At 40.3% G+C, this 27,433-nt stretch overlaps 1 protein-coding gene across 1 annotated transcript in view; it reads left to right on the top strand.

Moving 5' to 3' along the window:
- TNKS (tankyrase) overlaps window positions 1–27,433 on the top strand; it is a 139,799-nt gene that overhangs the window by 67,693 nt on the left and 44,673 nt on the right. Inside the window, exons 4-5 of the mRNA XM_080385347.1 lie at window positions 7,857–7,893; window positions 8,751–8,826. Coding sequence (XP_080241473.1) covers window positions 7,857–7,893; window positions 8,751–8,826 — 113 coding nt within the window. The remainder of the gene's footprint in view (window positions 1–7,856; window positions 7,894–8,750; window positions 8,827–27,433) is intronic.

Genomic DNA, 27,433 nt, shown 5'->3' with positions numbered 1-27,433 from the left:
CGGAGGCTGCGAGGGCGATGAGGGGACCGGGGCATCCCCCTTACGGGGAAGGGCTGAGGGAGCTGGGCCTGCTCAGCCTGGAGAAGGCTGAGAGGGGTCTCATCCCTGTCTACACATACCTTAAGGGCGAGTGTCCAGAGGACGGGGCCAGGCTCTTTTCAGAGGTGCCCAGCGACAGGACAAGGGGCAACAGGCACAAACTGCCACACAGGCAGGTCCATCTGAATATGAAGAAGAATGTCTCCACTTGAGGGTGACAGAGCCCTGGCACAGGCTGCCCAGGGAGGCTGTGGAGTCTCCTTCTCTGGAAACATTCAAAACCTACCTGGACGCGATCCTGTGCAACCTGCTCTAGGAGAACCTGCTTTAGCACAAGGTTGGACTAGATGATCTCCAGAGGTCTCTTCCAACCCCAATCATTCTGTGATAATTGCACGTGCAACAAAGACCCATTTTGATATAGCACCTAATTATTCCTAGTGACAAAACCCCCATAATGTACGTGTGCAATATATACTTAGAGATGAAAACAGCATCTAATAGTCTCTGTATCTTATATAGACTTATGTAATATATATGCTTTGAGTTGATGATAAGGACCTTTTCCATCACCTAAGACATTAGCAGAGGTTTTGCCAATCTCTGCTATACAAAGCTGCAGTTTTCCTGATGTGCTGCTTCCTGCAAGGCCTTAGAAGAGATCCAGCTTTCCGTTTCTAGAAGACTAAATCAGGAATGCTCTGGATTTGAGCTCTGTCCACGTAACTGAAAGTTATTCCAGGTAGAATGCTGCTAACTCTGTGGTTTGGTAGAGTTGTGGCCAAAACCAAAATGACTGCTTTGAATCTGCATGCACAGTCATGACTCACCTTCAGGAGAAGAGGCAGAGGCAGGGTACCAAACCTTTCCTCCTTGGTAACATTTCCCCTTGTCTACAACTTGTTCTTGAAGACACAATCTCCTGAGTTGGTTTTCTGTCACTCTTTCATATAGTAGAGTTGCTTTGGTGGTTTTTATCTGTGATGAGCTTAAAATTAGGGTGTTGCTGTGTTCCTGGTCAAGCCTATTTGTCAAGACAGTTTATAAAATCAGCCCATTCACTTGAGAGAAACAGCTGAGTGGAGAAGTGCAAGAGGCATGAAGAAATTAAAGCTAAAAAAGTGGGAAGTAAGGGAGTATAATAATAAAACCTGAAATTATTATTTTTGTTCCTTATCCTTCTCATGTGTTGTACTTCTTAGGTATAAATGCCTTTTCCCAAATGATACTATTTCAACATACTTCTTTTCTATATTGTTGAATTTTTTTTGGTGTCAGGCAGTTACTCCAACAACCTTATGCTTTTTGTATGGTAAAAGTATCTTGCTCTGATTTAACTCCATGTATTAGTCTCACCTGTTGCTTTACTTAGAAGCTAAATGAGAAGGAACTGGTGAGTATTTTAATGGTGTGATTGGACCCTTTCAAAAACAGCCACCTTGAAAATAAATTTGAGTTTGCTTAAAAAAAAGTGTGTTTAAAAAAACAAACAAAAAAGAAAATAAAACCAAAAAACTCAAACACCACTTGCAAAATAACCCACCCCAACCCAAACCCTAGTCTTCTGCCACAAGCAATAGAACTTGAATATTTTTTTAAAATACTTAAATAAGATCGCAGTGCATTAAAAAGGATGGCATGTGTGGATGTGCGCTCATTGCTTGCTCATACATCTGTGAAGTCCTGGAGGGTCTTAGAAAAGGTATATTGGAATTTATTTCTATGATGTTTATTTTTTTGGTAAACTCTGGATTCTGAGCCATAGGTTGCTTTCTTTGTAGCAGTGCCAACCCAAATGCAGAATCTGTTTCCCTTCCCTCTTTGCACCATCTTGCCCAGGCTCTTCATTCTCAGGGACCTGCGTGGATGGCCAGAGGCTGAGCTGGATGAAGCAATGAACCTGATGTAAAAACAAGTTCTCAGTGCCCCCAGCTGTATCAGGACTCTGATGCTGATTTCCCAGCAGACCCGTGTGTTCCCGTGTAACAGAGTACCCAGTTGCAAAGGCACTAGAAACACTTAAATGAGGAAAAAGGAGAGATTCTGATACCCACTGTTTCTGCTGTTGTTCTGGGGAGCCCTTGTCAACTGTGTTGCTGGGTAATTCTGAATACTTACTTGGAAAGTATCTGCAGGGCTGTTCACAAGTACTTTGACAATCTTTGTGTGGGACATTGATTTTCAGAAGTGGTACTTCAGGTTTCAGGGTAGGTGGTCTGCATGTGGTCAAAGTCAAATGTAGAGCTGCCATGTTTTGTAACGGAGCAGGTTTTCACCCCAGACTTCCAGTGCTGCTAGGCCTGCAGCTTCCAAGAAAGAAACAGGATGTCCTGAAGAGATTGTGACCTGGAAAGTGAGTCAAGCTCAGTGGGACTGAGCACTGGTACGCTTGCCCAGAGTGGTTGTAGAGTGTCTGTCCTTGGAGAGATTCAGAAGCTGCCTGGACACAGTTCTGGGCAGGCTGCTTTAGGTGGTCCTGCTTGAGTAGAAGATCCTCTGGAGGTCCTCTCAACCTCAACCATTTTGTGATGCTCATGAATCTTCTCTCCCCAGCCTGTGGCCACAGTTGCACATTCATCAGGCCCACATCCTTTCGTCCATGTCTCAGAAGCAGGGTACTGTTGGCTAGTGTAAAATTTTTCACTGTTTATCAGTCGTCTGGGGATTTAAATTGCAACTGTGATTCCGTATGATGTGCAACTTGTTAATCCTCTTTAGTTTTTAGATTTGATAGCAAATAGTTTCATCCATTTCCTGCCCATTATTTTCTGCTGTTAATTTTGGATAATAATGGCTTGGTTTGATCTGCGTGGGATTAATTTTTAGGGAATTGTCCTCACTGTGGAAAACTGGCATGTGATAGTTTGATGATGCAAAAAAATGCTTTGTCCAAGTTGATAGTTTGGCTCCGGCTGGTTTCTGTATTACCTGACGTGTACGGGGGAAAGAGAGAAAGGAGAGCAATTCACCTTGTTTCTTAGTGTAGATGCATTGAAAAAGCACTGTTAGTTTATGCCATGTATTTGGATAGGTTTTTCAGCTTGCAGTGTTCAGATAAAATTTCAGCGCTTTTGAGGGAGGGTGAAATAGGGTTATTTGTCTGTAAAGTATGCTGTAGGATTGCTTCATTATGTTAGTTTTTTCCAGAATTTCAGATTTTTTCTTTTGTCTCGAACACATGCATATATGATGGTCGTGTTTCACAGACTCGTCTAGTAAGTTTAAAATAAAGGTTTTTAGTCAGCTAAAGCTAGAAGCGGAGTGACTGTTATTCCTTGTAACTCTTTAATAACGGAATTGATTTATGCTACACTTAGCTTTCCAGCGTGACCCAGTGTAACACCACCTAATCATCTGGCATGAATAACCACAAAAATAGGAAGGTGGCACCCCTGAAGATGGGAAGCAGGAAGAACAGGTTGATGGTAGAGGAGGGTTTGTTGGAGACTAGGTGCAACAGGCTGGTTGTGCTTTACTGGCTGCAACTTCTGTCATTAAGCTGGAAAGCACAAACGAAGGGAGTACATTAGGAGTCCATAAAGGTATCGGCCTGTCACTGTTGGTGCATGCCTGTCTGTCATTCTCCCAAATAAAATGTTCCTCTATATGTCTGTATATCTCCAGTCCAGTACTCTTCTTCAGTTACTTTCATCTGCTGCCGTTGGATTCAAAGTGGCTGCTGATCAGCATGTTGTCTCAGCGCAAGGCAAGGTCTCCTGTCTTCCACTGAGATCTCAGTTGAGCTTCCAACTACTGATCTGCTTAACCGCGGGGTGCAAGCAGCCTTTGATGCCTCATAGTTAATAAGCATTTGCTGCTAATCAGCTACTGCAAAATGCAGCTAGGGCCAGGTACAGCAGTGGCTACATAGCATGTGGAGCTGTGGTCACTGTAGTTTGTAGCAGCTGACCAGAGGTCTTGGAGGTAACTGGTTTTCTCCTGGGAGGGGCCAGAGATAGGGCTAGTTAGCTGCCTGGTGGTAGCTGTATTTTGAAACACTGGTTATCTGTGCTTATCGGTGGTGACCACCTAGTTCTAGCATAAATGGAGAAGCAGTGGTGTGATCTGGAGCTGGGAGCAAGTAGGCAACCTCATGGTTTAGAGGATGCTGAGCAAGCTGTAAGCAATGAACTTGATCAGATGCAGTGAACACCAGACCCTGAGCAGTTTCTGCTTACCTACCAGCTTTTGTCTGACAAGATAGGAACAGGGACACTGCTTTGGTATAGCTTCCTCTGCTTCTCAGTTCACACCCTTTCTGTCCTCACCTTCAGGCCTGCAGAGGTGAGCAAGTCCGTACCCTCCTCCTGGGCTGCTGGACCAAGAAGTGGCAAACTTCCGGGGCTGTTGCTCTGGCTCTCTTGTATGGAGAAGGGAGGCATGCCTGGCAAGTTCTCACCTACCTAGTGAGGCAGAATGTGTCTGGTGGTGTGGCTGTGTGTTTGGGCTTGCCATGATATACAGAAAGGAGGGGTTGAGCTGAGATACGGTGGAAAGGCTGGACAGCAAATAGATGAAAATTGTTTGCAACCTCATATTTCAGCTTTGGTCTTCTGTGGCAGGGTCTGTTTCACACCCCTGGCAGACAGGCTTTGTGCTGTCCAAAATATTGCTGCCAAAAATCCTCTGTATTGATGCTGCGATTGGAAAGATGTTTTTCTCTCAAAGCTAGCAACTGCTAAGAGATTTGGAAAATTCAGGCTGTTGTCTGTGTTGTTCTGCAGATGCCCTTTTGCAAAACGATAAATCCTAACCTGCCCAAAGGAGCTCTTTAAGTGATGTTATTAGCTTGGTTCAAGTAAAACAGTTTGACATTCTTTGATCAGAAGTATTATGTGAAAGTTGATGGTCCGTATTCCTGTATTTCAGCTCAGAACTTGAAATTCATCCGTGCCACAAGCACGGATGGTTTGTTTTCAAATGCTTTGCAAATGAATATTTTATTGGGTGGCTGTGGCCAAATGCTGCAGGATGGCCTTTGATACGCTTCATAGCCAAGTGGCTTTAGCTGTGTTGGCAGAGCCCTCTGGTGGGAGCACAGCCTGTGCCAGCAGCAGCCTGTCCTGTGGACAGTGCCACCCACTTCTCCTGAATGCTATCAGCCAGCCCTCCCTGGGCTCAGTGGCATCCCACCAGCTGTTGGGTGGCCGAGGGGTTCCCCTTTCCCATCCCAAGCCGGGAGAGCAGAGCCCTGTGGAGAGCACTTGGCCTTTTTTAGCAAACCTGATGGTGTGCTGTAAGTGTCTGTCTCATTTTAGGTGATGCTTTGCAAAATACGATGGCACTTTGAGAATAATAAAGTCAGCCAGTTACAAGATAATATTTTCCTAATCCATAACAGTGTGGGAGAGCTGTGATGAATTTCAAAATTGCTTGTGTGAATTTCAGTGGTGTCTGTAAATATCTTTTTTTCAAAGTACCACTTAATAAAAGTAACTGATTTACTTAGGCATACAGTGGGATGTTTCTAAATCAAGAGCCACAGCCTTCCATTTCTGTTGGTCAGTAATGCTTTTGCTAATCAAGATACTTGAGGAAAGGGCCTTTGCATTTTAAAGTACCAACTTACTGAGCACAACAGAAAATTATTACGCTTGTCTAACCTAATAGTATTCAAAAGCTTGGTTAGGACTGCTAGATGCACTGCCAAACCAGAATGTGCAAACAGGTCTTTTAATCTGATTAGGTGTCTAAAGTGTTGATATAATAAAGGCCAGTAACTCTCCTGCAGGAAATCCAGCTGTTTAAGATTGTTGCACAAATAACGCAGTAGTAATAAAGTGAATGTTTTTCTTTTTTCTTTTTCTTTTTTTTTTTTTTTTTTTTTTTCCTTCCTCACCTCTTGGCCAGAGCTTTTCAGTCAGTGTTGACTTGAAGCACTCACAACTGTACCCATTATCTTCACTTCAAAAAAAAAAAAAAAAAGAGGGTGGATGGGTGAGTGAGGTGGAGGGAACATGTGCCATGCCTTGGCTTGAAAAGGTGGACACCTACGGTGGACAGGAACCCTCTCTGATGAGGTTGGAGAGCAGTGTAAAGACAAAGGGGATCGTATTTTTCTATCATTTGACTTGTTTCATGACTAAGTTTTTAAGACTGCTGTATAAATTCTTCAAAAGCTGAATTAACTTTCATGGCTTATATTTGAAACAACAATTTCACTTCTTTGTCTTGGCATTGAACTCATCTGCTCCATCACTAGGGTTCAGCAACACAGGACCCCTCTGTTAAGAGACCCATCATTTGAGAGGCAGTTGCGTGGTGGAACTCCTTGCTGAAGGGTGTTGTGAATTCCCAAAGCTGAATGTGCTTCAGAAAGCAATTAAACACACTTGTGAAAGGAAAACTCGCGGGTGTGATGAGATGCAGGTACTGCCCTTGAGAATTTCTCAGCTGCAGCCAAGGGGATGGGGTGGGGGGTGCATGTCAGTGTGTGCTCACCCTCTTCCTCCTTACCCTTGGTGAAGGCAGGATGCTCAACTGAACTGGGCTCCTTAAGGCCCTGGAAAGGGCTGAGTTTGCTGTGGATTTTGTTCCCCTCTGCTGATAACCGGAGGAGCTATGGTGGGGGGAGTATCAGATGTGATGGATGAGGACTGTAACCCTCCTTCTGCAGCCTAGAGAAGCTCTTTGTTGAGCGATGTTGTTTCCAGAGGAACCTTCCAGTGTACCTGCAGTCCAGCCTGGTATTTCCCATGGCCCGATGGCTTTCCTCACCTCTGACAGTTTCACTGGACACTTATTACAACTACACATAGGAGGCAGCACAAAGATGTGTGTGTGGTTTTAGTTGGTTGGGGTTTTTTGGTGTTTTGGTTTTTTTTTTTCAGGACAGCTTCATCTTTCTTTTTTTTCTTATAGCATTGTGGTTAGAGGCTTTAATTCTCTGGCAGGTGGTATACAGTATGTTTTTCAAGCCCTGCATCTTTTGGGTCTTAGGATACCTTCTGCTCTGTGACTTTATAAAGCTGCTAAAAAGCCACTTTTCTAATTTCTGAATTGAAATTCCCTTATATTTGTATTGCACGATGTTGTCATGATTCAGCTTTGAGAATACCGTCTGATTTCCACAGGTTTTCTTGTTCTATGCTCTTTTTAAGATATTCACATGTAATTTTAACCCTGTGATGCAACAACCCTTCTGAGTTGTCTATTGTAACTCAATTTCAAATGTAAATGTTGCTTTAACATTACTTGCGGTTATCTCTGATCTGAGTCTCGTAACAAAATCTCTCGGAGAGTTCATGCTCTTTTGTCTACGCTTTTTATTTCAAATGTGGATTTTCTTGGAAAGCGGCTGATGATATAATATTTGGATTTTTTAAAATAATCACTGCTTTTCTGAAGAACTTGCTGAAGTCTAATTACCGTTCAAATAGACAGGTGAGAGCTTTGGAGACTGGTAATTTGTACCTTTTAAAAAGCCGCACTGCCTCGCTTTTGTCTCGGAATTTATTATGCTTCCCAAGTATAATGTGACATACTGAATAGGGCAGGGGGTGGGGACATTGTCTTCAGCTGACATGCTGTTATCAGCGGGACTGTGTTTCTGGACACAAGATTTCGCAGTCATTGGTTGTCCGAAGAAAGCCTTTCCATCTGAGGATTGGACAAGAAGATGCGTCAATTTGCTGCCCGTCTCCAAGGTACTGGTGATGCTGCCTCCACAAGCTGGCTAACGTCACAGCTCCATCACCCAGCGGGGTGTGGGCTTTTTTCCTCCTCTTCTCTGTTTTAATTCTGTATTTGCTTCCTACTGCATTTCTTAATCTGTCTTCTGCCAAATGCTAACAGCATGATATTTTGCAATCATTTAGGTGAATACAAGAAGGACGAACTCCTGGAAGCTGCTAGGTGAGTGCTGCTTAGAATATAAAGCATATTTTGGGGGTGGAAGGAGTAGAGGAAAAGGGAATTTTAAAACAGTAATGTTTTGTCATTGCCTTTCCACGAAATGATGCAAACAAACCACTTCATTAGCATAAATCTCTTTGGACTTTACAGTCTAGTACAAATGGAAAAGCCTGTTTATGTAATTGAAATCCCCTACTATGGTGGTTATAAGGTTAATATTGAGTTTTTGCTTTAAGCTGCTTAAATCCTCTTTATCATTTTGTGACTGTTCTTTTTAGGGGCAATTTAAATACTGGAATTTCTGTTTTCTTTCGATTTGTACTGCTACCTTAAGATACATTTTGAAAATAGGCTTTATCAGAACAGAGCATAAGGAAGCCTATGCAAAATGTGTAAACTTCAGTCATATATTCCGAAGATGCTTTCATCCTTTCCTCTGATGTCACAGGAACATTTTATATAGTCTGTTAACCCTTCTAAAAATTTGCTGGATATTGTTACGTGGTTGTTTCAAATGTTATGTGCCATATGCTAGGAAAATGTATTTAATTTGGCAGATGGCTTTTAGAGGATCTGTAAAATTAGATAAAGGAAATCTAAGGTGAGGTTAAATAGAGAAATTAGTAGGTGGTTTTGCGTGATCGTTTGTAATATGCTTAACTGCAAAATTGGTATTTTCTGTATTTACCCTTGGTTTTGAAATGTTCAGAAGATCCTTTGGCTATCTGATATTCTCCCTAGCAGAGTACAGATTGCAATATACTATACTTGGTTACACCCAGCTCCTTAGCAAATGTTTTGCAAGGAGCTCTGTCTTTTCTCCCCCCTTTCTCTAATCCTCTCTTCTCCATTTACAGGAGTGGTAATGAAGAAAAACTGATGGCTTTATTGACTCCTTTAAATGTGAACTGCCATGCAAGTGATGGGCGTAAGGTAAGTTCATACCTGCTTTATATTTCTGTTATTCAAGAAAGGCCCATTTAACCATACTAGGAAGCATAGATGTATAAACCAAGAGACTGTATGGGGGGGAAACCCATGATGTCTTTTCACCATAAAATTAAATGATGTAGTACTTGACAGTGGCAGTTGTGACGGACCAGCAGTTGGCAGACATGCATTTTGTGTGTGCTGGTGTACGTGTAAAGCAAAATCTTAAGATCTTTCATAAGAAAAACAAAATGTACAGTTGCAGATGAATAAAATAACTAAGGGAGGAAAGTTGTTATTTGTATTTGGACATTGTCTGTGTGATGTGGTTGTTATTCAGCTTAGGTCCTAATGCTTGACCATGTAGAGTGGCACTGTATTCACATGCTTAATATCTTCTGCATTTTAAGTTGACATCTGACTTTCTCTGGCAGGAGTGTTTGAGTTAAACTAAGGATTAGGCTGAAACTGGAGGAGGGAAGAACATACGGAGTGAGAAGTAGATCCTATGATTTTTGATGTTTTAGACACCAAACTGATGGTCTGTCTAGACTAGTGGATTTACAAACGTTGGGTTTGGGTTTTTTTTAGTGTGTACTAGAATGTTCTTAATCTGCATCTTTTAGAAACGTCTCTCACATGTAACAGTACGTCTCACTCCTGAAAAGGAAAGCATGGGAGTGTTTTCCTTTATAGTTTTCTTTAATCTTGGTGGAGTGTGGTAGAACATAGTATAAACCTCTGCCCATTCTGAAGCTGTTGTGAAGCAGTGCCATTCCACTGAAATCAATGGAGATAGGCCAGTTTACGCTGCCTTTTCATTAAAATACATGATATTGATTACAAAAAAATGTAGCTCCATTGTGAAAACATTCCTATTTTTAATACGTATTTTAAAATATTTTCTCAGTTGTGATGTCTGTTACCTACTATGTGAAAGAAAACCCAGCCAGTTTTTCACTTATTTACATTTACACTGATTAGGTAGTTTATGAATCTTCAAGGTTTTTGAAACAGCTGATTTTATGGTCTTAGGATGGGCAAATGAACAAGGTCTTTATTTCTTTCAGCTGTGTTGGAACTGATGAAATACTCCCCATATCTTAAGATAAAATATGTTGTCCATAGTTTTTAGTTCCCCCCCCCCCCCCCTTTTTTTTTTTTTTTAAAGACTTTACCATTCAAGTGAGATCGTATTTAGGTATTAATAGTGCACTGTGGTTTTATGATTAAGCATGGTGGTATACAGCAGTACATTACTGAGTAATTGAGTCCCCATCACTATTGATTTAAGGCCAAAGGCAGAGCTGTGATTTCTGTCAATAGGGAGAGGAATAAACCCTTGCAGATAGATTATCTAGAATATTTATCACTCTAAAATAAAAATTAAAAAATTGAAAAGCTATTAAATTTAAGCTAGCAGAAAATATTTATGTATTATTGCAGCCTCTGAATTATTTTGAAAATTTATGCCCAAAGCTCAGAAAGCATATGGCAGTTAAAGCTAATAAATGTGGACGCTTTGATAATACATGTGTTTGGATATTTGTAAACACACTGATTATTAAAACTCCTTTTAAGATGGCTTGCCATTGGTATTAATTAGTTTTTTAATGATGTCTACCAGATGTATTTTTCCCCCCACCACCATATGTGTACAGATTGTTCAAGGTGAGGTAAGTGTGTTGTATAACTTAAGTATTTCATTTGTCATGCAAAGCTTTCAGGTCCTTGTACTAGTGCAAGATCACTTGCAGTTTAATTATTCTAAGCTGTGCTGCAAATTAAGTGAACTTTTCAGCCTACAGCACAGCATTCTTGCAGATGAAAGTCTCTGCTGGTGTAGCTGCCTCCAATTGACCTATGCTGATTTAAGCTAGCTGAGAATTTGTCTGTTTTGGAAGGTGTTTTTTGCATTCCTCGATGCTTTTCGTAGGGTGGTGGGTTTTTTTGCAGATGCTTTGAGTTTTCAGGCTTCAAATATACCACAGTGTAAGGTCACAGGCTTAATGCAGCTGTCTGGGCCAGGAAGCGCAGGCTCTGCGGAGCAGCCTGAGATTGTCAGCATCGTTCGTACTCTGCAGTACAGCTACAACCACAAACTCTTGTGTACGCATTTCTCCAGTTTGTGCATTCCTCGGCTTTGCACATTTGAGATGTCCAGCACTGCTCTGATAAGAGAAACATTTAGCTTTGTAGATGAGGAAATAAGAGTCCCAGTACTGAATGGGTAATTATATTTTTTCTGTATAGCAGATGGTAGTAGTGTGTTTTTCGTGCTTTGGAGTGTGGCTTTCCAGCAGTTGTCATCTAACACCCATTGCACTAGAACTGAATAGCAGGGTAGTCAGGAAATTGTGAATCACAGTATTGCTTATTTCATTGCTGTATGCAGTTTAACTTTCCTTTTTTCCTGGGGATCTCTTCTGTGTCCCATGCATATTAACAACTGGAGTTCCTGGATTTCCCAAACACTACATCTGCTGTGGGATTGTGCTTCACAGAACGGATAGAAAGGATGGAAAATGCCAGCATTAGCTCACTGGTTTGAAACCAGGTCTGGTTGGACATAACAAAGACTTGGTGCATTCTGTGCACTGCTTGCAGCCTTTTGAAAAGTATTGATAGCCAGAGTCTGGTTCTTACTGGACAGCAGTCCATGCTGCTACAACAGTTATAGCTGGTGCTGATAACCATCACTCCATCTGTTTACTTAGCCTAGAGGTCAAAGACTGAATAGGAGTAAGAGCTGAACTTGGTTCTTCCCCTCCAGCTCACAGTTTATATAGATTATGAGCATTGTTGAAATGTTCACATTACTGAAGCTCTTCAGCTGTTGCCTGAAGAGGAAAGTCATTCTCTGTTGCTAGTCTTGCAATTATTTTCTGGCGTGAAAAATTAAGAACTGGTGCAAAAGAGCAAATTTTACAGGAGCTAGAGCATTCCTGCATACCAAGGATCTAGGTAATTTATGGGAAGGTTTTTTTGATGACCAAGGAAAATCAATAATAACATCTCAGAGAAACAGCTATTTCATTGAGCTAAGTAATGGTTGATTTTTCAGTAAATATTGGCTTATGTGCCTGCTGAATATATATGAGGGCACAAACAAGTGCACAAGTACTGACTATACAGTGCAGAGCTATATGGTGCAGTGTATGCAAGTTAGTGTTATACAGGGGTAAAATTTCACAAGAACTGTTTTTGTGGTTGGGGTTGTTTATTGGTTTTTTGTTTGGTTTTTTTGGAAACTGCTCTGTTTGTTTGTTTTATAAAAAACAATGCCTGAGATGAAATATAATAGTGATTTTCCATGCCAATTAATCTTGCTTTGATTTTTTTTTTTTTAATAGAGTGACAAGTCACAGAATTGTTAGGATGCAGTGTTGTATGTAACCTAAAATTCACGTGTTACATCACTTCTGTTTAGACTGATTTGCAAAGTATTTGCTCTGTCAAAACAGAACTTAGACAAAATGCATGGCACCTGCATATTCCCAATGGATCTGAGATTTCACTGTGTCCAGCCTCTGAGTTCTGCCAGGCTGTTTGGTCTTTATGTAATCTATAGGAGTAATGACTTTGAGAAGCCATGCTATAGTATTGAAGTTAACAGGTGGTATTGAACTTTTAACACTGTTAAAAAGCCAAGCCACCTATTTACATGTCTATTTACGTAAATTAAGTAGGCTCTGGAGACTTGCTTTGCAACCTCTGTTGTTTTCCCTCAACTTTTTTTTTTTTTTTTTTTTTTTTTTTTTTTTTGGTGGGGTTGCCCTTTTCAGTACTCAGTTGTGGATGGAGTTTCAAAAGATGTTTTTAACTGCATTAAAACAACAGGTTCCTGTCTGCTACTGGAAGCTAGAGCTGAATTTTGTCACGGGAGCTAGATTTTTGACTTATGACAGTCACAGTTTACCAAATCCAGTAGTTAGTGGCAAGAGACAGGCTTAAAATAGAACGTATCATGGTCGCAGGTTGAGTTGAAGCCCTTAGGCTCTCATTTCCTTTGGAAAGCTGCTGCGGACACTTCAAAGGTGTTTCAGGAAGAAATCGATGTTGCCTCCGTTTTTAAAATTCAGAAGTATCTGAGCTAATAAGGAAGCATTGGGTTTAGTAATTCAGATGAGAACTCTTCTCTGCAAGTCCGACTTCTCACATCACTTCTTGACAGCTTTGCAAAGTGAACTGCTTCCAGCTGACATGGTAGCCATTAGCAATGGCAGGTTCGATTTTCGTTTTGCTGTTGGATTTTTGCTGGCATCTAATATCCTGGTCTTATACTATATTACACATGCTCAGATCATGCCACTGCTAAAATACTCAGGTGTCAGTTGAATAAAACTTTTTCTTCATGCAAGGGAACCCAACTCCTCTGGTCAGGAGTTACTCAAAAAACAGTTTGTTTTGCTCCTTTTCTCAAGGTTCATCTCTTTCAAAGTAGAGCACATATCTGAGATTCTGAGCTCTTTGGAGCACAGAACAATTATTTTTCAGGAAAATAAAATGCATGCTTCATTACATGCTTCATGTGTTGAAAATAGTTTCCGTTGATCTGTTGCAGCTACATTTGTATTTACATTTTTCTATGAACCATATGAAAAATGGAGAATACCATGGCATTACCTGTGGGCAGCTTGGTCTTGGGTACTTGTTCAACACCAAGCAAGAATTACTACCAGGGGGCAACACAGGATGTAATTGCTCTACAGCTACATTGTTTTCCTTCCTGCACCTTCCCTCCCTGTGTTGCCCCTTAGAAACTAGAAACTCAGGAGTTTCTACAAGAGGTGAACAGGCGTTCCTGCAAACAAGGTACCTCCATCCTTTCCTAGTGCAGGACCGTCCAGCACTGTGCATGAGGCAGTGATGCCATGGAAAAAACTAACAGGCAATTATTTATTAAAAGACAGTTTCTAACGTGCATGCAGTCCTACTTCATTTTATTTCACTGTAGTCTTCTGGCTCCTAGTGTCCCTTTCTTTTTTAAGGACCAAAACATGGGAATAAACAGCTCCCAGTAACAGCCCTTATTATTTGGTATTCTGCCTCTCTTACACCTTTGTTGTTACACCTTTCCAAACCAAATGTAGACAACCCTGGATCCAGAATACCAGCAGCAGGCCTTTGCATTAAACTGTGAGTTGCAGGCGATGTACTTGCCTCTTGGTTTTGATTGAAGCTGTTTCTTCAGCCCATTCTCTTCTCCCATACAGACATTCATTTTTTTCTTGTGCATGGCATCATCCAGATTCATGGATGCAGGATAAAGATGTAAGAAATCCAACTCTGCAAAGGTCTGCAATGCAGTGCTGAGTACCAGCATCCTTGGCCTGAAGCAACCACAGCACAAGATCGTGCGTGCGTGTTGTGGAGAGGGTGTTGTGCCCCTCTGCTAGGGGACATCCCTGATACCAAGTATATTAAGTAATATTCTGTTGGATGGGGTTGCAGATTCCTTCTCTTGCTTCCTCTGCTTCTTTCTCTCTGTTGAGAGGTCAGCCTGTAAACAAAGGGGTAAGATACAGGAATTGAATTGTAGCAAGAGGAGGTGAGTTATGTTCTCTCTTACCAGGGAGTCTCCAATTTGCTGCTGGTAAGTGGATTTTCCAGCCTGTGTTCCAGATTTCTGGTTGTTCTCAACCATTTTAATGAAAATTCTTGCAGTTCAAAAGAAAATTGGTATGCCTTTCAATTTCTGAGTCTTTATGGAGCAATCAATCCATGTTTTCACAAGTTTTTTTCTTTACAGTTACTAAACCTACAAACTTGAGTAGAGGTTTAGATTCTCTTGCACTCATCTTGGCTCTAGGAGCTGGGGGTTGAAGAAAAATGCTGTGTGTTGCAGGACTTGTGAACGAATTGTGTGCTAGTGACACTATATAAACCTTTACAATTCTGTGCATTTCTTTTGTGCTACAGTAATAAAAATGAAAACTAATACCACGTAAACCTTTAGGTCTGTTCTATACATTTATGGCATACAGTTTATATTCAGATGAGTACAGAACATCTTTGAAGAAATTTTTTCAAATATAGTAAGTGTTTAAGTGTTGTGAAAGTACTTTTCTACAGACAAAAGCTGCCTATTTGAGCGATAGAGGTGAAGAAATAAGTGATGCATTTTTGTCATTGCAAGGGTATGTCTGAATCTCAGTGCAGACTCATATTATCTAGTGTCACAATTTGCATTTTATCTTCCACAAAATTTTATGAGCTTTTTCTGCTGGTATGCATTGTTTGTTTGTGGTATTTGTAGATATATCAAAAGTCTCTAGTCTCAAGGCTTATCTACAACAAAAAATAACTTGTGCAGAGAAGAGCAAAGGAATCATACACTGAAACCAGATTAACAGTTGACTGCATATACTCTTTGCTCAGAACAAGTGCTTTCTCTTTGATTAGTCTAATAAAATTAAAATAAAAGAATATAAAGAATTGTTTAACTAGAAAATGTCATTTTATTTCAGAAAAAGACAGCTCCACTTAGAGTAAATCCAAAACAGTTATTCCAGAATAACTGGGGAAATAAGCCCTTGCTGAATGTGCTTGCTTGCCACTTTCTAGCGTGGAATGTTAGTCTGGTTTTGAAGTACCATATATAAACCTACTTTTGTGGGTAGGAAAAGTGCGGATTTGGGGCTCTTCATTTGTGGTCCTGCAAAGATTAGCCAGAAGTTTCATGATGCATGATAACAGCTTTCTGAAACTGCAGTTATCAAAATAAGCAATAACAGTGTGCTTTGTTAGCTAATGTTTTTTAACATAAAGTTGGCCCTGTCTGATGGCTTCTAAATACTGTAGTTTTTGACACTGATCTTGAATGTTTTTCATGAAACGCGTGTGTATCAAAGGTATATCTAGGGGTGTGAATATGTATATTTGCATATATATATAAATTTAAAAGTATATAGGTGTGTATGTATATGCCTATATATACTTACATATGTATTCATCTACTACCTTTATATATACCGAGCTGTGTATATTTATGTCTGTATGTGTCTGTCTCAAAGGTACAGCTAGTTAACGCACTTGGCTAGGGGAAGACATGTGTCAGCGCTCCCCTGTTTCTGCAAGCTGATTTTCTGGGCTTTGAGGGAGGGCGGAAAGCACATCTAATCCTGTTTAAACCAAAAATGTTACTCTGAGAGCTTATTGTTTTAAAAATCTGAAATTTAAAATCCTTGTTTGCTGTGTTCACGTGACTGCTGCATTCTGCAAGTGCTACAATTGTTTGTGTTATTCTGCAGCCTCAGTGGTGACCCATATGGATATGGGCATTGTATGCAGTCATGGGAGAACTTGTCATCAGATGCCAGCTGCTCCATGGCAACTGACCTATATATGCTGTTATCCCACCTCAGATATGAAGTCATTCACAGTACCTGAGTGAACTGAGTGAAAAAGAGCAGCTGGGGTTTGATCTCTAGAGCTCATACCTTGGTGCCCCACAGTACTGTATTTGTATGGTCCATACTCCCAGGTTTGGTTTGGATGAAGAGCTTGACAACCTTATAGCCTGTCCCTGTGTGCGCTGTAATTAGGAGGGCTCATGGAGGGAAGAAGATGGACTAAAGTCCTCCTAAGCAACTCTTTCCTTAGTTAATATGTGCCTCAGTGGGCATGATAAGTATTGTAGATCGGATACAGACATTTTTGTACTCTTTTCAGTTATAGCTGTACTTCTGTGTAATTGAGTTAAATACTTCACATCGAAGTCTGCGTGCAAAATTAAAGGTCTCTCCTGGATTTAGGTAATGGAGCACTGTGAAGAAGATGACATTTCCAACACTGCAAAAAGGTTACAAAACAAATGCTGAACGTCTGTGATGTGTCTGGGGTGGAAGTGGCCAATGCAGTACACACATAAAGAGAACATTTTAAAAATGGCCATAATTTTGCCTTTAAAACACCGTTTTGTTTGTTTAAAGAGATAGTTCTGAGTCATGCATGTCTGAAATGGTGACAGGTTAAGCTCTTTCCTGTGCTGTGATCCCATCTTACTTCATCAGCCAAGCCTGATCCTTCCCCTGACTTTGTACAGCATGCATGACTTGGCTTAATTTCTGTCCCTGGTGTCACTTAAGACCCTCTATAGCCAATGATGGTACCTTTTTAATAAAATGTAAAACTGATCTACCCGCTCTAAGTTTCTATTATGACTTCTTAAATATTTTCCTCCAAAAGTTTCAGGGAATATCCCTTCACCTGTTTTCATTTTCTTCAGAAATTATTTGAAGTGAAGTCTATCATGTCCACAAATAGAAATTGTGCTCTTGAAGGACTGGAAAGGAATTGTTTACTCTGTAGTCATTCTCTCTGTGTTGTTCTCTAAAAATCAGGAAATCTCACTTGTTAGGTCTTAATCAATGTGCTCTTCAGGAAACATTCAAATGTATTAAAGGTGTGTGAGGTTTTTATACCTGAACTGTTTCTCCTTGATGATTAGCTTCACGCAGGGGATGGCTTCTTGCATTACTCTATTACCTATCTACTGTCAAGAGAAAACAAGTCAAACTGGCAGATTTGGGCAGAACTGCCATTTAATATTTTATGCACATTAACTAAATGCTGTGGTCTGGATTTGGTTCTGTCAGCTCACAGAGCATCCAGAAGTCAAGTACTGATAATGTTTCTTCTGCTGTGATCTTGAGTGGAATCCTTTCCTCCACAGTTTGCTGAGGTTCTGTTTGATTTGAAATGTTGCAACTCAATCTGTGAACTACATGCATTTGATTTCTTTACATGGTTGACTGTAGTGAATACTGTAGGTGCTATTTCTATCCTTTGGTGTTACTTCCCTCTCAAAATCTCAAAATAGTATGAGAGATACTGAGAGGTTAAACAACTCTGCTTTCTTGTTGCTTTTCATTTTTGAATGTGATACTAGGGTACTTTGTGGCCTCCCTCTATTGTTAGACCTATCATTTAGTTGTATTCTTAGCTGTATTCTCTGTTTGCCATCTCTGCATGCTATGGTGCAGCTGTCTCAGGTCCTAACATCATCTTCCTTAAAAACTATTGGTGAGGATTTAGTTAAAAACCTGTGGAGTGGCCACAGAGACTGCGTGAGCTGGATTACCCTTATGCATGTGCTTGTTGACTGCTTCAGAAAACTCCCCAGAGTTTTAAAAGTGAAACTTGCCTTAACACGGTTTGGCTCTTCCCAAGCAGATCGTGTTTATCCAGGTGTCCAACTAATTCTGGCTTACTAGATTGTTGTTTTCCTGGTGCAGATATCAAGATTACAGCCTGTAGTTTCCCCAAACACGTTTTAATGATTGGTTTGCAACTTTGAGGTCTTCATGTACCAAGATAACCTTAAGTGAAGGTCAGGTACCACTAGTAATTCACCTGTTCCATTCTCCAGTGCTCTCTTGGGTGAATGCGGTCCTGTTCTGACAACTTGTTGATGTTCATTTTGATTACAGGTACCACTACCTCTTTTATGCTTAATTTGGTTTCATACAGATCTCTTGTGAAGTTTCACCATGCTCTAAAATATGCATGTGCTTACTTGTCAGGGTCCTGGTATGGTAATTATTTCTTTCTTCTAAGATGTATACCATGCAAAGAGTTCCTTTTAGTTCCTCCACAATGAATTCTCACCTGCAAAAGCTCCATTTCTTGCTTTAGTATCACCTTGCCCCACTGGACTGTCTGGTGGATTTTGTGCTTCTGGGGGGTTGAAAGAAGGATTTGTGGCTGGCTTGAATTCTTTTCACTAGTTACTGCTTAAACTGTTTTTGCCTGTCTAACTGTATTTTTACCTCTAACCTGCAGGAGTTTATGGTCCATGTGGTTTTCTTCAGCTTGTACATTTGGCTTTTTGAATTATGCCTTCTTATTTCTAATCTTTTAGTTTGCTGGTAGTCATTCTCACTGGCTTCTTTCAGTTCATCAGGCTCTTCCTAACAGAAGAGATGCGTTAGCACAGCGTTTCCCCTACTGTCTCCTTTAGTAGTCTTTATGCTGTCTATAAGGGCTTAATTCTTTTAGCTACCACTTTTACCTTATCATTAAAAAACTTGCCAATTTTTTCATAGCTCCACTCTCTGAAGGTTAGCGCAGTCGTGCTGGATTATTTATGCATTTCCCCCGGAGATAAGTTGAAACCAAGTATGTTACAGTCACTGTTAAAGAGCATCTTCTGCTGCAAGGTTTTTGTGAGGTTTTTGCACCAGGTATTTCTTGTTACTTGGTACTAGCTCAGTAGCTGCATTTACTCCTGTGGCCTCCCTAGCCGACTTCTCTGTACAACAATCACCGATAGCATCCAAACATTTTACCTGTTAAGTCACCCAAAGCGCTTCTGTTCTCTGTCCTTGCTGCCTCTTGATTTCTCTCAGCACATCAGTTATCACTTGCTAATACAACCCATCATTGACTTCGTAGGTTATGTGGGTAATTTAGTGATCGGTTTAGTTCGAAATGGAAGCGACTACAAATACTTACGTGCAAGGAGAGGTATATTTACATAACCATTTATAAAACTGGTGTGTAAGTTGACTGAGCAGGCAGCATATGAACAATAAAAATGGAGGAAAATGCCAAAATAGGGCGTTGTAATTGATGATGGATATGTCATTGATGAACAAGAAAACTGAGGTTATTTGGTTAATCTTTTCTAAGTAATATAATGCACTTCTACTTATAAAAGACTTATTTCTTACAGATGAAATTCTTTTAGAATATTCATATTCTAATAACCATAACTTTTCAATTTTGGAACATACTAAAAGGAAGTACAAGATAAATTTTCTGCCTTTTTTCAAGTATTTTGCAAGGCTTTACTTCAAAGGAACAATGAAGTCTTCTTGACTGGATTATAAAGACATTAAATTCTAAAATTTGCCAATTATGACTGTAATACAAAAAAACCATTTTGTATATTTAATTTTATGAATTATTTTATATTTCATGTTTTAATTTAATTCCAAAATATAAGGCATAAATATTTATTTCACACTAAGCACTGGAGCTGAAATGCTATCAGTTTGCAAGTGTTGCTCTTAACAGAGTTTTTGACCCCACTTTCAATAAAGTGAGTGAAGTGCTGGTTTGAATGTCATGTTAGTAGAGGGAACAGTCAAATTAATATATTCAGAGAACCTTTTCTTCTCTCGCAATAATGTGAAAATCTTAAGAACTAAAGCCTGGGAAGTTTCTAGTTGGAAGGGGAAGGAGGAGAAGCGAAGTAAATATATGAACATGGAGTAGGAGAAGTAGTAAAAATAGTAAGAGGTATCAAAAGGGAGTAAAAGATTTAGTTGACTGTAGTAGGAACAAGATTTTGATAGCAAGTGGAAAGAGACTGAAACAGCAAAAAAGAAACAAAACAGTGGAGCTTTGGTTCTCTGTTCCAGTCTGCATCCTCTTCAAATTATTTTAATGTTATATGCAGGCCTTCCCCAGTTGTCTGGCACCACTGGTTGGAGAGGAGCCTTAACTGTTAACACTTGTGCTGCCAGAGCAACACCAAAATATTTTATTAAAAAGAGGAACAGCAGCCTGAGCAAATTATTAAAGAACAGGATTCTATAGCTTCTGACACTGGCCGTCAGGACAGATAAAAGTGTATGTATCTGTCCTGGAAGAGGGGAGAAAGTTGTCTTGTCCTACTTTCCTGGAGCGATAAGCGTTTGCAGCTTGCAATTTGACAGGATTGACAGGCTGAGATTTGGGCTGCAGACTGTGCTGGCTTGGCACTGAGGTGCTCTCAAGAACACTGCAGAACCTTGGCTGTCTGTGCCCCGTTGCTCAGACCTACAGCTACGGTAGCATCTATTCTTCCCCATGCACTGAACTTGTGTGATTTAGCAAATAAAAGTTCCAGCTGTTGACATGAGAAGATCCTGCGTGCCTGTGTGCTCAGTCCACCAGCCCAGCTAGCAGGGGTTGCTAGCTGCTGCTTGGAGTACTGGAGGTTTGAATACCCTTTGACTTCAGTTAACAGCATTGCAGGGCAGTTTATTCTTCTTGCCTTTGCCTCCGCAAGAGCCGGTCGTGCTTCAGTGCCTCACCCTAGACTTGTCTGTTTTTGACTTGTTTTTCTGACAGACTCCGGGTGATGAAAAGAAGCAACAATAATAGCCGTCCTGGACACAATAATACTGTAATTACTCTGTAGTGTTCTGCCATATCTGTAAGGCAATATACATCTCCTTTCGGTGTTAAATAACATTCCTTTAGGAGAAGAGAGTGGGTCTTTACTGTCATTTCATCTTTATGTAGCTCAGCAAGCCACTACTCCCTCAACTGCCAGCATCTATAGCCAAAGAAACAACATATACTCCCCTGCTTCTCTGATAATCCATCTCAGAGTCTGTATCTCCATGTCAGAGTGCTGCCAGAGATCTAATCTAGTCTGTGCTTCTGAATCTGGGAAAACAGCAAATGTTGCTTCATGGTAGAAGCTCCAGAATTTCTTTTTCATATTGCAGTTCCACCCCTAGCCAAGCCTTCATCACTTCCATGTAGAAATGGAAGAGATTCTTGTAAGGAACAGTTTTTTGAGGGATGCTGCTCAGCTTTTCTGACACATGCTCTGTGGAACTGTTTTACCAAATGGGTGGTAGGTTAAGATACATGTAAGTAAAACAGGGAAGAGTTTGGGGGGGGCTGTAGTGTTTTCATTCCTGCTTAGGAAGAGGTCAAGGATCACTAGTACCCCGTTTATGGTACCTACTGTTTGTGAAACCCTAAGATCAAAGGTCAAGGTGGTGTTCCCATTTAAAGATTTACGTGTCTCTCCCAGCCCTTTACCATTTCCCTCTTAGTCTCTGCTTCTAGGTCAGTCGCTGCCACAATTTAGTATGGAACTTAACAACTTAGGGAACTAAGCTTCCTAATTAGTATCTGGGGAGCTGAGATCACTTTTATCCTTTTGCCATACCTGCTTTTTCTTGGAATCAGATTGGTATTTGCTTTGAAAGTTCATTCCAAACATGGTTGCTTGCCTTCTGTCTCCCAGTGTCTCTTTTTCTTCTGGCCTTTCTTCTAGCTCTCTTTCTGCCAGGTAATGATGCTCTTTCAGGTTTGACTTTGTTTCCTTTTCTCTGAAGTAATCAATTTAAGTTTTTTTATTTTTTATTATATATATTATATATATAAATATATATGTATAAATATATAAATAATAATATATATTATATATATTATTATTTTTATTATATATTACAATATATAGCTACTGTTAAAAGAATAGCTTTCAGAGCTATCTACGTGGATTAAGGATTTGTCTTCCTGGTGTCAAAGGTAACAATGTACATAATTTTGAAAGGCAAGTGTCATTGGCAAAACCTGCTGGGCAGGTAGACTGGGGTTTTCTTCTGGGATTCAGTAAGGTTTTTGCATGGTCATCTTCAAGCATCCCTCTTATGCTTGCCTCTGCAGACAAAATGTTCTTCTCTTCTGTGATCCTGCAGTGCTTGCACATTTTCTGTCCTGTCAGAAAAGGTATCTTTTGCCCTTTACCATCTCCTGCTTTTGGGCATATCTTGTTTGCCTCCACGTACCTACCTTCTCTGTGGTGGCACTGTTCCTAGACTAGCAGGAGGAGTTCCTGAGCAGAAATGGGAAAGCACTCATTTCCTTTTCTTCGTTCTTTTAACCTCTAAGAGACAGAGGCTCTCTGGTTGTTTCTTTCTCTACCGCTGTGCAAGATGATGCTGTTGTCTTCTCTGTCCTTCCCTGTTCCAGGCATCTGTGTGATTGAAAAAGCTCTTCTCTCCTAAATCTCCTGCCTTATTTGTCAACACTTAGCCACCTTGCCACACAACAGGGTCACTGTGTTAATCTGTAGAACTGATGCCAAACCTTGTCATGCAGTCTTGAGGTTCAGAGGTACGGTCAGAAATTTGGATTGGCCCTCAAAGGCCAGATTGGACATTACAGCCCTCTGAGAAGGAACAGATTAGGGGGATTAGGAGCAGAAGAGTCCTTGTCTGTCACCTAAGTAAACCTTTTCCAAATGAGGGTTTATTCCGTCAGTGTATTTTGCCGTGTTTTTATTCTGCTTTCCCTGTTCTTTTTAACTCCAGCCATTTTATTAATTTTTCCATTTTGCTTTTATATTTATATTCTTAACTTTTCCTCCAGTTTATGCCTGATCTGGAGGTGTCCCAACTCTTAATTTGAAAATAACATTCTAACTGTGCAGAAACCGCAGCTGAATACAGAGAGAAATTTTCCTTCGATCTGTGATCCACAAAGCAATGCTTGGTAGCTGGTAGACATTTCTAAATGCTTCTAGGAGGTATGCCATTCCTGATATCTGACCTGCTCTGGTCTTTATACCGTAACTTCGGTGGTACAATACCTGAATAAATGTCTGAAAGGTATTCAGTTACAAGGAAGATTTATTTTTTTTCATGCAGACTACTTCTTTATTCTCCTGCCAAGTGACAGAATGAAAAGGAATGCAAGCATTTTTCTCTTGCTCTTCATGAAAACCTCACTCTCACCCAATGATGCTCTGCCCTAGCACTACTGTGTATGTGGAATTAAGCTGGTTTTGTCTTCACTGGTTTACAGCTTGAAACAGTAGATTTTTTTTTCCCTCCCTTAAAGAGATCATCTGATATACTAGAGCTCTGAATTAAGATGCTGTGTGACTTGCAGATTATAAATTGGTGAGCTTTTCGATTATTTTTCCCTGTCATTAGTTAGAAAGCACTGTGAAATTTGTGACGTGATGTTTTTCTGAATTTTATTCTAATAATTGTGTCCTGTTCAACAGTCCAGTTTTCTGAAGTTGGAGCAGTTAAATTACCACTGGAAATGCGGTCAAGTGAGAAATGTCTTCCTTACATACCTTGTAATCCTTGTCCTTAGGAATTGTTTTTTGTGGTTTGGGTGTTTTTAGGTTTTGTTTTTTACAAAAGAAAAGTAGTTTAAACTCTTCATCTCTGTGCTTATTTATCTCTAGGGTTTAAACTTGTTGCAGCTAGCTCATCTACAGTCAGCAGTCTGACATACCTTGTTTTCCTGGAGGAGCCATCTGTAAGCTTGTCTCTAAAGCATAATTGTTGACCATGAAATTAAATAATTCAGTGCTGCTGTAAAATGACCAAGGAAGTTGCATAATTTAGGTGGCTGAAGTTGACAAGCCATGTGGCTGATGAACAGAAGGACAGCCCCTTTCCTGCTCATGAAGAGCATCATTCTCTAGCTGAGGTTAGGGACCTTTATTTCTGTAGAGCCTAGTATGCAAGAGCATTGTAGCATGAATATAAAATAATTATTTTATTTGAAATATGTGTTTCTAGAAGGAATTTTTTTGTGAGTGATGATACTCCAGTCTTGGCACTGTACAAATAAACATCAGTGAGATTTTCCCAAGGATCTTACAACTGAGTCTAAGAATGAAGGTGTAAGATGGACACGCTGCTTAAAATTACAATGCAACTTGGTATCTGAGCAGCAAAGGAAAAGCCAGATCATTTCCACGGGGGAAAAGTTCAGGAATGTCTCTTCAAGGCTGTTGAAACTTGTTTTCTTACCCCATTAATCAGAATAATAAAGTGATGACAGGAGGTATTCCACTTGCATCTGAAATGTCTTCCTGATGTGCGCTCACAATTGATGCAGTTCATTTTAGAGAAGTCTGTAAGAGAGCAGCATCAAGCAGACAGACTTGCAGTTGGAAGGAAAAATGCAGTCATAAATTCTAACCCAGTGAAGAGAGAGTTGTTTGCCTGCTTAGAGGTTTTTTCCTTAGTATGCCAGATTCAAATACTTAGCTTGCCAGGAATCAGGACATCTTTCAAAACGGTTTTATGCAAAACTGTGAAACAATGGTCACTTCTGTGATTGGAAATCTCTCTGCTCTTCCCTTAATTCAGAGGAGATGAAACACTGTTTTGAAGGGAGCTTTTAAGACAAACTATAAAAGTTTGGTATTATTTTTATTGCTACTGCTCTCTATAGGCAGTATGGTTTGATTAGAATAAAGGTTTTGTTTGACAAAAGTTAGATGAAAGTTTGCTGCATACCTGCAATTTCCAAATCTACCAAACCTGAAGATAATTGTAGACAAGATACAAAACTCTTGTATATTAAAGTCTACATGAAACTTCCCTTCCGCCCCCCCCCTCCTTTTTTTTTTTGTTTTTTTGACATCCTTTGTCAGCAGCGTATTGTAGGAGAGTTGACGATAAAATACAAGTGTCCTTAGATATTTAATAGCCTTTGGGAGGACAACTTGAGAATGAAACACGTTGGTTAAGATTGTTAACAGATAGCATTACAGAGATATTTTGGTAGTAGAAAGCAAGAATAGGCAATATTAGTTCTTAAAACAGTTCCTGCAGCTGTTACTGGTCATGCAGATGATACATAATATAAGATGCCACAGTTGAAAGTTGCCTGTAAAATGGGCAGTTCATGGTTTGAATCTGAAAATGCAGCTTTCTTCTGAGGCTGTGGCAGTGTTGCCGTGTAAGAGCTGCTGAAGACGCTTTAGCAAGGTAGGAAGGAAGGGCAACGGATGGTGCTTGGAGCTAGCACTCCCCTGTTGCCTGTGGACAATTTGTTAAAACGAATTTTCTGGCTTCAGTAGAAGCAGCTCAGCAGCCTGCAGCTCTGGCAATTCCTTGGGGCAGCTTTTCTTCGATGCAGGTGAACAGGGAACAGCAAGTCCAAGGCGGCTGACCTTGAACAGAGATCGTTAAATCAGCTGTTGGAAACAAAGCAGTGTGAAAATACCTAAGGCTCAATGAAAACTGCTGTATGTACGTTTTTAAATCTAAAAAATGCATTTCTCATATTCCCTGGCAACACATTTTCAAAAAGGCTGCAGGCAAAAATTCTTGCTTTAGTATAAATTGTAGGTATACAGGTTGACAGTGATTGCCACCTTGTGTACAGTGATCTTCCTTGAAATGCATGGTACCTGCTTTGCCGCAGTTACAGCTGCCATAAAACTTTAAAATAATGTAAGCATCTCACATGAGGGTCTACTTTACTTAAGAAAAGTGGAGTTGCACTGTTTTTAATTACACTAGCAAGTGAGGCAGTGTGATTGGATTGGTAACTGTGAATGTGAGTCTTGGAAGGTAAGTGCCCTCTAGGGATTCTGCTTAGTAATTCTCTTGCTGGTTATTGCAAGACATGGGAGGAGGGGTTAATTGATAGCTCATTTAAATGTCTTTTCTTAATATTAAAGTGATTAGTTTGATATACCTTGCAGGTGCAGTCTGTAATACTGCTGTTTGTGATAGCTAGTTTCTACTTTTTTAGTGCTATATAAACAGCGTGTTAATCTTAAACGTTGGTCTCTTTACTGCCATCATTCAGTTGATTTTTTTTTTTTTTTTTTTTGAGGGCTAATAATCCCATATAGTGAATGTTTCGTGTAGCACAACGTTATCTTTTAGGTACTTAGTTTCTGTAATTAGCATGAACGTTTGTAATGCCAGATTAGTATTTTTAACTATCAAGTCTGTAACATTAATGAATGCTTTTTCTCATGAGAAAAAGCATTCGCGAATCCTTAAAAAAAAATCATTGAGGCAGGGCCCTCCTGCTTCCTCCTTCCTGAAGCATATGTAAGCGCGGTATTTCTAAGGATCTTTTAGCCTAAGTAAAGAGCAGCTGGTGCTAGCTTGTGGGCTCTGATACACCAGCCTGGGTACCGTACCGGGGGAGCAGCCCTCGGAGATCACTGCTGCTGCGTGCCCTGGCTGTGTGTTCAGTTCTCTTTGCCCCTCAGTCAAGTGGCCTCTCTGCGTGTCTGGCTGCCTGTGTCTCCAGCACTGTGTCATCCTCCAGGTGACATGGTTCAGTGGCAGTGTTGAAGCATGCAGGCTGTCAGGGATCTCAGCCCCATTTCCAGGAATGCAACGGTCAGCTGCTTCTTGGAGATGCCCGTGCAGCACAGCACACAGCTTCGAAGCTGCTGTGGATCAGAAAGCAAGTATGGCAAACATCAGGCACCTGGCTGCAGCTAAATAACTAATTCCTCGTGTGCTGGGGAAGATGGGGTGTTTTGTGGTCGTTCATGAGACCGTGGTGTCTGTGTGGCCTTGCTTGGGGAGAAGAAAGTAGCTCATCTTTCGAAACGGTGGGGATATAAATTGTGTGAAGATTTGGGATGACGCTGTTTTGCTTCACTTACGTCATTTGTCTTGCAACGATAAGCTTGAAATGTTTTGGATTCTTTCTCTAATGAAGTTATTTGGCATATGTAAGTCTCATAATCCTAGAAACACGAAATACACAGTCCCAGCTTAAGTCATAAGAGTTCTTTTAATTTTAAGCTGTGAACAAGACCTCAGGGTTGAGGTATCTTTATTGAGAACATCCCTATTAAAGCTTAATGTGAGTGAAACATAATCTTGGAAGTTTGCAGTCATTGTTTTAGAAGTAGCATGCAGACAAGAATGGATGTAGTTTGAGTAAGGTTAAAGGATCCCGCAGGGGTTCAAAGATTTAGTGTTTGCTCAAATTTCTTTTGGAGTTTAGACCTTTCAATAGACTGACTTTTCCACAGTTCATTTCAAATTCCTTTCAGGTTTTCTGAGTTTATTAATTCAGTTGATAAAACTGAATTTAGTAACCAAATGAAAGCAATTGTCAGAATAAACAGTACTGAAGTATTCTGCTA

This window comes from Falco punctatus (assembly GCF_963210335.1).
Source record: "Falco punctatus genome assembly, chromosome: 1".
In the NCBI taxonomy this organism is placed as follows: domain Eukaryota; kingdom Metazoa; phylum Chordata; class Aves; order Falconiformes; family Falconidae; genus Falco; species Falco punctatus.
The sequence above is the reverse complement of the archived record's forward strand: the minus strand, read 5'-3'. Positions and strand labels throughout refer to the sequence as shown.